This window comes from Armigeres subalbatus, chromosome 2, assembly GCF_024139115.2.
Source record: "Armigeres subalbatus isolate Guangzhou_Male chromosome 2, GZ_Asu_2, whole genome shotgun sequence".
NCBI classification, from domain to species: domain Eukaryota; kingdom Metazoa; phylum Arthropoda; class Insecta; order Diptera; family Culicidae; genus Armigeres; species Armigeres subalbatus.
The window spans coordinates 124097864-124111450 of record NC_085140.1 but is presented as its reverse complement, the minus strand read 5'-3'; the positions used below and the strand labels follow the sequence as shown (position 1 = coordinate 124111450).

Genomic DNA, 13587 nt, shown 5'->3' with positions numbered 1-13587 from the left:
CGTGGAGGCATTTCAGCAGGATTTTTAGGACGAATTTCCAGAGGAGTTTCTGGAGGTCTCACGAAAGAATTTGTGAAGAAACTTGTTGCATTTTCGGAGGAATTCCTGAAGGAAATCATGTAGGACTTTTCTAAGAACCACTGTAGGTTTTACCGGAGAATTACTTTAGAAATGATCGTAGTAATTTCTGGACGAACTCTTGGAGTAATTTTTAAAGAAACTCCTGAGGAAAATTTTGGAGGAAAACACCTGTAGAAATTTCTCGAGGAATTTGAGAAAGTATTTTCAAAGCATTTTTTGTAGTAATTTCCGGAAAAATTACTGAAGTAATTTTCGAAGGATCCCCTGGCAGTTTTTCCGAAGGAACTCTTAGATCAATTTCTGGGGGATATGCTGGCGGAATTTTTGGAGGAACTTCTGGAAGAGTTTCCCAATGAACTACTGCGAGAATATTCCGGAGAAATTTTGGAAGGATTTCTCGTGGAGGAATTTCTAGATGAACTTTCGGTGCAACTCCTGAATGAATTTCCGGAGGAAACGCTGGCGGATTTTTCAGAGGACTTCCTGGGGGATTTTCTGAAGGAACTCCTGAAGGAATTTCCAGATGAACTCCTGGAAGAATTTCAGGCTGACTTTTCGCAGAAGCTCTTGAAGGAACTTCCCGAGGAATTCCTGGATGAACTTCCGTAGGATATATTTCCAAACAATTTCCGAAGGATCTCCTTGAGAAGTTTCCGGACGAACTCTTGGAGGAATTTCCTAATGAACTCTAGGAAGGATTCTTGGAGAAATTTTCGGAGCACATTCTGGAGTAATTTCCTAAGAAATTCCTGGAGGTATTTCCAAAGCAGTTTGTGGAGTAATTTCCGGAGGAATAATCAAAGGGACTCCTGAAGAAATTTTCGGAGGAACTCCTTGAGGAAATTCCGAAAAAATTCCTGGAGGAACATTTGAAGGAATTCTTTCAGGAATTTTCGGAAGAACTACTACGGACTTTTCGTAGGAACTTCTGGATGCATTTTCGAGGGAATTCGTAGATGAATTTCCACAAAAACTCTGAAGGAGCTCGTGAAGGACTTTTCAGAGGAGGAATTTTGTGAGTAATTGTTGGAAAAATTGCCGGAGGAATTCCTTGGAGGAAAATTTGGAGTACCCGAGTCAGTACTGGAAAAGGTCGTGATCGTCATAAGACAGAGAGCAAAGCGCCTTTTTCTATTTCAGGCGACCAAATGAAAGAATCGTGGGTTCTTTGATCAATTTCGCATGAAAGGATGTTGTGCTCTATTTTAAAATTTAAATTTCTATGTTATTTTAATAGATATTTGCGACGAACAGTGACTAGTCGATAAATTAATCATACTCCTTTAATTCACGGAGTTGAAAGTGGTAATAAACACACAAATAAAGCAGATATTGTACACTTTCATGCCCTGTCACGGAACAAATATTTTTTGAGATTTTTGTAGCATGCCATTCATTCTTCGCGTTCCTATAGATATTGAAAGGGGCAGATATGTAAACATCGCGTGACATCTCTCATTGAAAATGAGGAATTACAGTACTGAACTCCTGGAGGTTTCCTGATTTCAAAAGCACATCTGACCATTGCTCCTATTGGTCCCAGTTTGAATTTCGTACCTTACTTATATATTAAATACTTATTCTATCAGTACTTTAATTTTGTTGGTGTTTTGGACTTCAATTGAGGTACCCCCTATTTTTTATGTTGTCAATGGAAATAAGTGTAACCCATTTTATAAAATTTTCATTATTTCGAGCTCTTGGAGAAAAGCATTTAATAAAATTTTCATTATTTCAAGCTCTTGGAGAAAAGCTTCCGAGCCTCTTGAAAAGCGGCCTTCGGCTCAAATTTGGCCTAAACATTCTTTGCATATCAAAGAATATTGTGGCCAAATTTCATAAAATTTGGTCGACAAAAACCCCCTGCCAATAATAGAACAAAACCTGCCAAAGCCGTCTTCCCCCCTAATATAATTCAAAACAAGTAGAAGATATTCAAAACTGGAAACAAGTTGTAATAGGTATCTAATTAGGCATATTATTATCTCTTAAATTACTCACATGCAACCGCTTAAGCAGACTGGTATCCGTATTCGTTGTTGTGCTCTGCTTAGCTGCCTTCCAGAACTGCTTCTGGGCTGAATACCGATTCATGGGGCATATCTTGATCAGGCAATCGCGAAACTTTTCAGGCGGATCGTTCAAATCTCCCGCCCCGGGACAGACAACCACACGGTCGTCTACCAAGCTGTGTTGAACAATAAGAACCATAAGCTAATCGAACATCGGATGTCCATCCCGCACTGTCGACACTTACCCCAAAGTGCTGAGAAACCCGGACACACTTCCCTCCGAGTACAGGGAGACAATGTCCCCCAGGTGGAGGAAGCTCACCGAGCCCATCGTACTGTCGCCCATCTCTGCTGATTTTGTCGTTTTCAGTGGCACATATAAAACAGGACTAACACACAGACCGCGCCACACAAAGGGTGGCGAACCTTAACCTAGATCACAAAACTCGCATCTGGCAGCGAGCTGGGTACAATGCACATCACAATTTGCGAACTCAACGCTCCATAAATCTCGTCGTCAGCAGAAACTGCTATGACGAATGGTTTGGCACAGATTGCACGTATGGTTGTACGATAAACGGCAGCAGCATTTTCCTCAAGTGGTTTCAAGTCGAAGGATGCATCTGGAAAAGTTGGAGAGAGCAGAGATCGAAAAACTATTGTTAGTAACGGAAGAAATAAATCTATGATGTAGTCCTACAGCATGGTGGGTGGTGACGACTTCCAACAATTTCAGCTAGTATGGGTGAGCGAAAAACTTGCGGTAGGTTGTGAATACACAAAAAAAATCAGCATCATTGGTTGCGAAGCATCACAGTTAAGAAAGCGCTGTTGGTGGTCGGTCACCATCATACTGTCTGTATTATGTACCTATAGTTATTGTGGGCTAGTGGGTGGGTGGTGGTCTGAGATTGACTGTATCAAGAAATAATTGCTCGGGAGGATGAATAAGCCATTGTTATGAAGACGCCGAACAAATAAAAATCAAAGAATCCCTCCCTCGACATTTATCTACAATGCCTGGAGGGTGTTTACGTTGGTTTGACCATCACGCTTCCTACGAAATTGACCTCATGGCGAAGAAAATAAGGGGAAATTCTTGAGAATTTTAAATTGCGAAATGTCAGGGCTGACAACCTCATTAATAAAGAAAAAAATGTCAGGGTGTTCAGTTGAATCATTAGAATTGTTAGATACTGATACTGATAAGTGACTCATTGCGTAATATCAAAGAATAACAGTTTCTTAGATTCATTTCATTCGAATTTTCAAGACGAGTGTAGTACTATTATATTAAATTTCACCACGTACATATATGTATTTCGTATAACTGTAAGGCCGTCCTCAGTGTCTATTTTAACGCACTGGAAATAAATAGAATAGTACTAAACTCCTCTTGACAGATTTAATTCCATCCAAAATTGAAAATTAAACTCAATATACAGGGGTTAGACAAAAAGGTTGAGATAGGTAAAATAATGTCGAAATTCAAATCATCATAACTTTACGTACAATAATCCGATTTTGATAAAATCAGGACCATCAGAACCGGACGCTTTTCTAGTATACTGCCCCTCTGCAAAACCTAAGTTTGGTTCTTGACCACCGTTGATGTTTCGGTTTTTCCAAAGGTATGTTCAAAATGCATTTTTCCCACTGCTTGTCATTTTATGGGACGTTTACTTTCATCATGTTTTATGCTTTCTCCAAAAACTAGAACTAATATGCCGGCCAATGGTGGCTATAGATCGAGAATCCATCAAAACTGCGCAGAGATATGGCCATTTCCGTAAAAACGGTTTCGGGAACATGATGAAATGATAAAAGATCGGAATAATGCAAATATGGGTATCTATGTTCATGGCTTTGTGAGACAATGATTACAGAAACATCTCAACCTTATAGCAGGTCCCTAGGGCCTTCCAGGAGGGGCCGGTTTTGGCACTGTCTGGAACTATGCATATATGGGTGTCAAAATTCATGTTTTCTCAAGACGATTAATATAGGATCTTTATTAAATATACATTATGGTGACTGTAAGACTCTCTGGCCAAGGGACTGTGCACTAATTACGTAAGCATTTTTTCTGGGTTTTTCAACCCCCCTCCCCCCATGTAAGATTTTTCCCATACAAACCAATTTTTATTTATATGGAGAGTAAGAAAATGGCCGACCCCCCTCCCCCCATAAGTGCTTACATAATTAGTGTACGACCCCCAATTTGTAATTGGTGCTGGGTGCTCTGCGAAAGTGACATTTGGTCAGGGTGTATGGCCAATCCCGTACCGATTTTACGAAAATAGCCATATCTTTGCGTATACAAAACGAATTTTCGATCTGCAGCCAGCATTGGTCAGTTTATTAGTTCTAGTTTCCAGGAAGAGTATAAAACATGATGGCAGTAAACGTCAGATAAAACGACAAGCAGAAGAAAAAATGCATTTTTAACATATCCTCGGAAAATTCGGAAGATCTCCGGTGGTCAAGGGCCAATCTAAGGTTTCACTGCCACTTTCACAGTATACTAGAAGAGTTTCCACGTCCGGAGGTCCCGGTTTCATCAAAATCGGATCATTCTACGCAAAGTTATGCTGATTTGAACTTCGACAAAATTTTGCCTATCTTAATCTTTTTGTCTAACCCCTCTAATTCAAGACAAAAATGCCATCTTTACAATAAATAGGAAATGTAAAAACAAATGTTCTTAGTTGACGAAAGGATGTGAGTCAACGACATACCACAACATTCTATATGAATTTAAAACAAAAACAAAAACTTAGATGACATTTGTTCTTTGTTATTCCATGTTGAGCTACCGTGCGAGACAGACGTCAGTCTCATCCCTCCGGGTTCTTGTTTGGTTTTTCCTCGTGTTGATTTTTTTGTGCGAAAGTGTCAGTGAAAAAATCCTAAATTCAACTAGAAAGCGGAGTTCAGTTGCGACGCAATTGAGTATCCGTGAAATAAGTTTTCGGGTGCCTTCTCAGAAAAAAAAATCACGTGTGCAAAGCCAGCATCGTGCGTTTGGATTGTTCAGAGCAAGCATCCATTCGGTTCGTGCGGTTGGTGAGAAGACTAACACATACGCCTCGTGGTTGGTCCCGTTCGTGCCACGTGTCATTTGGTCGGACTTGCGAAAAGCAGACACGAAAGACCATATCAACTTACTTTTATAATTTGAACCGTATCAATCGCCAGCCTTAATTGTAAACATTTGTATCAACTCTTTAATGCATATTAGGAAACCCTTTAAAGGAACCAAGTTGCACTGGGTATAACCTATTCATAACTGTTGTTGTAAATAGTCCATCACACATACCGTAGCATACATATTTGATTACAATTAATTGCATATTATTCGACAACTTGGCCGTACGAAAACCATTTTTTTGTTAAATATCTTGGCTGTGCATATGCACAGCATATGTTTCGAAATGGACAAATTGATATGAAATTTTGCGAAAAAGAATCCACGTGTCTTGGAGGGACTCGAACCCTCAACCTCCTACTTGTTTTTTTTGTTATTTTCTTAAATTATAATGTTTGAAAAAAATATAGATGACGCCATTACCAGGGAGCTCCGAAAATGAGCTTCTTGGTGTGGGGGATAGTGGTGGGCCATTAAAAAAAAATAAATAAAAAAAAAGAAAAAGGTCGCTTCACCGGTTGTTTATGACACCATCTACTAGTCTCTTCCTCTGGACGATCAAGGCAGCTCTAACTCTGAATTTGGAAATGGGGTTCCCTTCATTTTCAAAGGCTCAACGAGGAAAAGAGTAAAACAGAGCCAGCGATGCTCGAAAAAGCCTAGAAACTGCCTCCAAGTGAGCCCTAATCAAACCTGGTCAAATTGCAAGCAGCTGGGAATGCTCAGAAACATTCGACTTTTGTGGTTTCACATAAGGATGAGCGAGAATTCCCTCTGCTTCAGGGAGCATCTAAAATCCCAGATGTCTCAAGTTTTTCAAATTTTCAGCCAGAAAGAGAGCATAGAGAACGAACGAAACAACCTCCGGGCATTCCAATGTTCGCGCTTTCTGACATCGTGGAGCTCATCCTCAACTTCGTCGATGCTTCCGACCCCGTGAAGAACATGGTCAAAGCTGTTCTTCCTATTCTACCTCCTGACTGGCAGCAGGCTTCAAAAATGCCCCTCCTCAAGTCATTCATATCCTTCGATCCCTAACGTCGTCGATAAGGCTCATATGATTTCAATTCTACAATAGAACTGTCGAAGTATGCTTCCAAAATTAGATATTATTGAAACATGGCTAACTCCAGATGTGAACCTTCATTTTTTTTCGATTTTAAAGTCATTTGTCGAGATCGGGCAAATCGATATGGAGGGGTGTTGAGAACAGAATTCCTTCTATATAGTTAACCTTGCTCCGATGTCAGGCATTGAAGCCGTCGCACCGATGTATTTTTCGATATATTTTTTTATGTATTGAAGTATCGCACCGATGTATTTTTCTCCAAACACCTCACGCATTTGCTCGGTTATGTCCGAACCACGGTTGCTCTTGGAAGATTTTGACTCCCACGGAACAGGCAGGAGGAACTGTACGACGACAACCGTTCAACAATTATATACGACCTTTGCGACGACTTCAATATGTCAATTTTAATGCAGGAGTAGTTCCACGAGTGAGCCACTCCAGTAAAAGACAACCGTCTAGATCTTTCCATTTGTTCGAGCTAATTATCGTTGGACTGTACTTGGTGGTCCAGGATTGCTGATCAAAGTCTCGATTTTCAATGGACGTAATCAATTTGTTTCTATCGAAGCACGTTGATTAGGAAGAATATGCGGAGGCCATCATTGATGGCGTTCAATCGATAGAAGCACTTCTCCCGCGTGAAGAGTACCAGTTTATATCCCAGTTGTACATTGACAGCGCTCTTCAGGTACAACGCTGACCGGTGCCAGGAGCTTCGTTTTGCAGGAAACCACACAGTCCGTGGTGGAATCACGAGTGTTGTAATTCGTATCTCCCCATCGCATTGCTGTCCTGTCTTCGGAAGCTGTTGGAGAAGATGATTCTCTTTCGACTAGGCTAATGGGTTGAATCGAATAGTTTGTTGTCAGATACACAATTTGGTTTCTGCAGGAGCAAGATAACGAACGACTATCTTGCGTTGCTTTCTCCAGAAATTCAGTTTTCTTTCGCTAAAAAAAGAGCAGTTAGCTCAATGTTTTTTTTGACATTAGGGGGCTTGCGATTCTGTTTGCGTCGATGTCTTATCTGGCAAACTGCACTCGTGTGGACGTTCGCCAATTTCGAAAAACTTGTATAACTTGTTGTCAAAGAAGCGTATGAATTCTTCTCATAGTAATTCGGCAATTTCACGAATTAGCTACACGGATCTCCCCAGGGCTCATGTTTGATGTTCTTTACAATGTTTACGTCCGAGAAATTGATGAATGTCTTATGCCCAATTGCTCGTTAAGACAGTTTGTGGATGGCTGAGTTGTATCCATTTCGGGGTCAACCGCAGTCGATCTGCAAGGACCGTTGCAAGATACTTTGGACTACGAGGCTGGGTATCGAATTCTCTCCGGAGAAAACTGAGATGGCTGCTTTTAAAAAAACATAAACTGGCAAAGTTACCGCTTCAAATTATGGGTAAGACAATCACTCACAGCATGTCTTCTAAATACCTCGGGGTGGGCAATATATCTGACACAAAAATGCCAGAATCGGACCAACTTCATGCGAACAATAACCGGAACATCGGGTGGCAGTGGCGTAGCCAAAAAATTGGTCTGGGGGGGTTCTGAACATTTTTTTCTTCGAAAAAAAAATTCTTCTAAAAATTTTGTCTCTGGGGGGGGGGGGGTTATGCCCAAAACCACCCCCGTAGCTACGCCACTGTCGTGGGGAGCGCATCCCGAAGATCTTATAACGTTGTATCGAACAACTTTGGGATTAGCGGCTTTTCAGTCTCACGAAAATCGAAACACGTTGGTTTAGTTTCCTACGTTTCGGTCCTTGATCTTGGCCTTCCTCAGGGATTTAAACATGCACCGTCTCTCGTAAAGCGCATAAAGCTTTGCATTTATTGTCGCTTTTATGGTTGTATCTTCCACAGTATCGTATCATTTGCATTGGTGGATAAATATTTGTTGTTTTGATACACTTACTATGTCTACCACACAGAGATGTCAGATTTGAAGACATTTAAATTTCTGGGAAGACATTTATTTCGTGAAGACATTTTGAAGACTTTTCAAAATATTTTCTACTTATTTGAAGATACTTGAAGACAATCAATAAGCCAGCGAATAAAAATACAATTTTATTATTTGCTTAGGCCGTTACAAATATTTAATTAACATTTTGTCCTATTGGTCTCCGCAAAGTCAAGGAGAGGGGATAATCCGAGGGGGGGCAAACAAAAAAAATCCGAGGGGGGCAAACATAATGGTTTTTGAATATTTGTATCGGCCTTATTTATAAATTCTGCGACTTCTATATGCAAATTATATAAATACTACAAAAGTTATAATAGTCTTTTTCTCGGGTTTAAAATCTTAAAAATATGAAAAATCTGATAAAAATACATTCACACTAGCCGATTGATAGCTGCAACGCATTTTAGACTTCATATGCACTTAAAAAAAACTCCCGATAGCAGCATTCATTTGAGTTTTCTTTAGCGGCGGCAGCGTTTTTCACGTGTCTATAAAAAGGTATTTCGATCATTATATCGGAATTAAAGATGGGCATTCAGATCCGGAATCGTGAAAATGATCCGGATCTTTGTTGTGAGTGAATGATTCACAGCTCACTTTTTAAAAGATCCGGATCACCAGATCCGCAAATTAACTAACCATTTGTAAGGAAATGACAAAACGAAAAGCTTATTGTGGGTTCTTTACACATATAATATATCCTTGTGAGCGTGAGAGCGGTGAAATTTTGGCATGTACGGGTCGAAATCATGGTCCAGAATTCCAACCGTTTCACTATTTTGCATTCTCCTTACGTATTGTTCTAAAGATCCGACACGTATGAAAGATCCGGACCATTAGACTGAATGACACAGATCTGAACCGTTCAACTAAGTGATCCGTTTTGCCCATCTCTAATCGGAACGCAATGACCGATCTAATTTATGACAAGAATAGACTAAATTCTTCTATGACTTGTTTTAATCTATTCAACCGTTGAGTTTTAAGGTCACTTCAGACGGAATCCAAGATTAGAAGTGCCCGCGTTTTCGGGGGAACACCACTCGATACGGAAGCAACGCACAACTGTCAATTTTATTATTTCACGCCTGCTGCGACGCATCAAAGCTAAATCAACAAAAAAAGACAGTTGTGCGCCGCCTCTGAATCGAGTGATGTACCTCCGAAAACGCGAGCATTTTGGAACTTGAATTCCGTCAGGAGTGACCTTAACCAGATTTTTTTTCTAAATTCCTTCTGAATTCATTTGATCTTTTCGGTCGAGTTTTCGGTATTTCCATGTGACATTTCTCTGACCTTGATCAGCTGGCAACAAAGATGAACAAATGGGGAGATAGGTAAGGAGATAGGAAGACATTCTTAAGGGATTACGATAGCAAAAGGAATGGGCGGACGACGATTACAGTCTAACATCAGCAACTTTCAAAAATTAGCGGACAAGGGACATGTATTCGAGATCAAGACCCGCCAACACCTCTCTAATCATACAAAAAAAAACTGAAAATTTCAGGTGACGTATTTGAAATAAATGACACAATAACGCGACGTAATTTGAATTGAGATGTATTTTTCAATCATCCTGGATGCACACTGGTGCAGATGGTGAACGGTACGTGGAGGAGGCGAATGAACCACGAGTTGCATCAGCTGTTGGGAGAACCATCCATCGTCCACACCGCGAAAATCGGAAGACTGCGGTGGGCCGGGCACGTTGCCAGAATGTCGGACAGTAATCCGGTGAAAATGGTTCTCGACAACGATCCGACGGGAACAAGAAGGAGAGGTGCACAGCGATCAGGCGAAGGAGGATTTGCAGACCCTCCGCAGACTGCGTGGTTGGCGAAGTGCAGCCATGGACCGAGGTGAATGGAGAAGACTTTTATGTGCAGCACAGGCCACTCCGGCCTTAGTCTGAGAATAAATAAATAAATGGATGCACACTACAAAGTCCGAAAAAAGATTCTCCTCCGACCAGTATAACGGTTGATTTCGTCTCATTGATACAAAAAGCACGAACCCTGATTAGAACGCTAGTGGCGCTGTAGTCATTTAAATTATTTCGCTATATTATGCTTCAACAGGCTTCAATAGGCCTTAATGTATGCATCATGTTGTAGTGCATGTATGGTTTCATCACCAACATCGGTTTGACACTTGTAGTACCGATACTTTGGCTGCCAGGTCTGAGTAACCTAGATGTTAGACAGGCGAACAGGAACGAAATTAGCAATCTTATACTTTTGAATCAACTGTAAAGCCACCCCCGTTTTTCTTAATGATTTGTTCCGTTGAAAAAAAATAATTGAAACTCTAAAAGAATAGAAGCAGAAATATGAGAATGGTGGAGACACTGTTACCCTCGCTGTTATCCCATACAACTACATATTGTATTTAACATGATTCAACCATAGTAACCCGGATTTCTCACGAAGAGCTTGATCGGTACCTTCAATGTCAAATTTATTGTTTGGTTTGCTTATTTCCAGGTATGAAAATTTGGCTACTGTGATGAAAAAAAGCATATCTGACACATAATGTACTGCCTCGAACAAAACATATTGATCATAAGATTTACAGCACCATTAGCAATCTAGGTAGGTAAAGACCCAAAAGTGGAGGAACTAAGCACGTTTCACCACTATTTGCTGATTCACATCGGGTCTATGCTGCATTTCACTTACCTCAAGAGTGTATAAGAAAGATTATGTGATGTAGTTGCAGGAGCATCCATTATTGCCACCTAGAATAGTTTTCTCATGGGATTCGCAACTATGGGAACACTACCGCATCTATTGTTGCAAAGCCGAGAAAAAGATAAGGTATTTTAGTGATACTTTACCGATTTTGAGAGAAATCCAAACCTGTTTTCTTATATTTCGTCTACTGACATGTCAACAAATTGACGGACACTCAGCGAACTGGACTAGCGAAATTCATAACTGGCGCCTTATGAAGCTTCGACTGAATATTCCACCAACAGTGCTTTTTATACGCAGTTATCTTCCCAAGTCTTCGAGCGTCGATGGGCGTTAGGTCTACATACCGGCCTCCCGATCCCGACGTCCAAAGCGAGTCACGATGTTCGATGCTGCAAGGACACGCAGCTAACCTCGAGGGTGCGTTATGCACTGGCCCCCCTTTGAAGCATTACTTTCTGGTTATACCGAAGGGACGATGGGCTTGGCGGCAATGGAAACGGTTTAGCTGGTCGGAGATGCAGTCCTGCCTCCCTCATTGGAGGTGGCCCCTAACCCAGTACTTCCTGGTCAACCCAGGATGTCTGTTGAGCAGATTCCCCCTCCATTGTTTAGGAAGGAAAAAAAAAAAAAAATCCCGACGTCCATGGTTCGAACCCAGTCTGCTGCAATTTGCATTTTTTTAAGGTAAATCATCATTCATAAGGCAACATATTGAAATTCATACCGATTCCTTGTGGCAAATTTTCATAAGGCGTTTGATTGGAAATCATGCGTCCAGTTTCCTCAGTGGACCACATGGATTGCTGCGTTTAATACGTAGATTTGGTGAAGACAACAATACCGCAACTATAAGAACACCCACGACTATCGGATCTTTTACCCTAATCCCTAATACAAATGCATCTTCTCTTAAAAACAAGCAAAACAAGGTTATTTTGATAGGCATAGTTTTTTCAAAAGAATTATATATACATCGATTTAATTGTCGAGATGTCACTTCCAAGTTAAATTTATGTTCAGAAATTGAGACAGAGCCTCAGTTTACTGACCGCGCAAACATGTCAACAAACAACCAACCATTCCAGAATACGCCCGCGGTTCATCGCACCTACTCTGGCGCGACACCCAACCCACTCCAAATGCAATTGAAAAGCGAAAGGAAGTTGGACTAATTGTAATTCAGTGGCCATAAACCCGGTGCGGTGCGGGCATGCAACAGAAAGTGAGCTGCCTCGTAAAATCTGCGAATAATGACTTTCAGCTTACGAACGCCGTAATCGCCGGTCGTTGTGGCTTATGATTATAAGCGCGAAAGAATCGTTTGCATTCTCTCCATCCGGAGTTTTTCTCAGCTAGACTGAATCACCCACAGCCCACTTGAGCGAAAATGTATTTCATAGGTACCACCGATTAGGCCACCCGTGGATAATGACTTTAAAATGTGGAACATTATGGAAATTGCAACGGTTGAATTTGAAGCGGCATTTTACAGTTGAATTAGTTGCAACCGTGTATATCTTCCCGATTTGGATTGATTATTAAACGGAAAACATGACGAGAATCAAATGTGGAGCCACCCGGGGCGCGAAAATCAAAGCGGTCAACCGCTTATGATGTGGCACACTATTCTGGCAGACGATTGTAATCAAGGAGATTGTCAATTTACTTGACTGTTGAATATTTTCCTATAGATTCGTTTCATTCACAACTTTGGCTTACAACTGAAAGCGCATAGAATAATTGGAAAAGTCAATATTGAACACACAACCGCAAGATTTGCAAACCTTTCAGCTCTTTTAACCTTCACGTCATTTTTAAAGTTCGTTATATCCAGAGAGCTCAATTATTTGATTCTTTGAAACTGTATCGGGAAATAAAAATGCCGTGTATTCTCTTATGTTAAACGAAAGAAATATCTCACAGTATTTATATCTCCTTCATAAGCCCCCAAGAGAAGCCTCTAGCATGAAATCGCCGTTGTTTGTTCATTCTGGCACAATTATTGTTTACACAATAACGAACAAACGACCATGCGGTTCCACAAAATGAATCGAACACCCACCACTGAATCACAACCGGCTACATCAGCAATACAACACCACAGTCCGCCCAGGTGTGCGGTCGTCACTGGTTGGTGGTATTCCAATCGTATCCATCCTTTCCCCCTACAAATAGAGTGGAGTGTGACAGCCGGAGGCGGTTATTCTAACGTGAGTTCGCCTCATCCGTCGTGCACTATCTACATGTAGGTATGGGTATAGGATGATGCAAATAGAGGGTAACCAACACCGAGCAGAAAGCTCTAGTGCCAGCAGCGATGGGTTCTCTGCTGAGATATTGTTATTACGTGGTGATGCTTCTTTTATGTGTCTACCTTGCGATCTATCTTTCTGTTGCTGGTTTGTTTCCGTTGGAGTCTCTCATGCCTTAGGTTTGTTATTTTTCATACGTGACTGAAGTTTTATGACTCAAAGTAAGAAGGATTGATTGGCAAAAATGTATCATTATTTTTGTAATACACATTAAGGTTACATCTAACATCTCCATTCTCGTCAGTGAACGGAGGCATATGCATGATGAAGGTTAAGGTAGTCTCCAA

The 13587-nt window shown here is 40.9% G+C and overlaps 1 protein-coding gene across 11 annotated transcripts in view; it reads right to left on the bottom strand.

Annotated features, from left to right (window-relative positions):
* The window catches only part of LOC134210786 (inositol 1,4,5-trisphosphate receptor), a 115894-nt gene that overhangs the window by 26768 nt on the left and 75539 nt on the right, over window positions 1–13587 (bottom strand). For all 11 annotated transcript variants that reach the window (XM_062687055.1, XM_062687057.1, XM_062687046.1 and 8 more), the window contains 2 exons: window positions 2339–2716; window positions 2083–2269 (listed from right to left, as the gene is read on the bottom strand). In XM_062687055.1, coding sequence (XP_062543039.1) covers window positions 2083–2269; window positions 2339–2439 — 288 coding nt within the window. In that variant the 5' untranslated portion in view covers window positions 2440–2716. The remainder of the gene's footprint in view (window positions 1–2082; window positions 2270–2338; window positions 2717–13587) is intronic.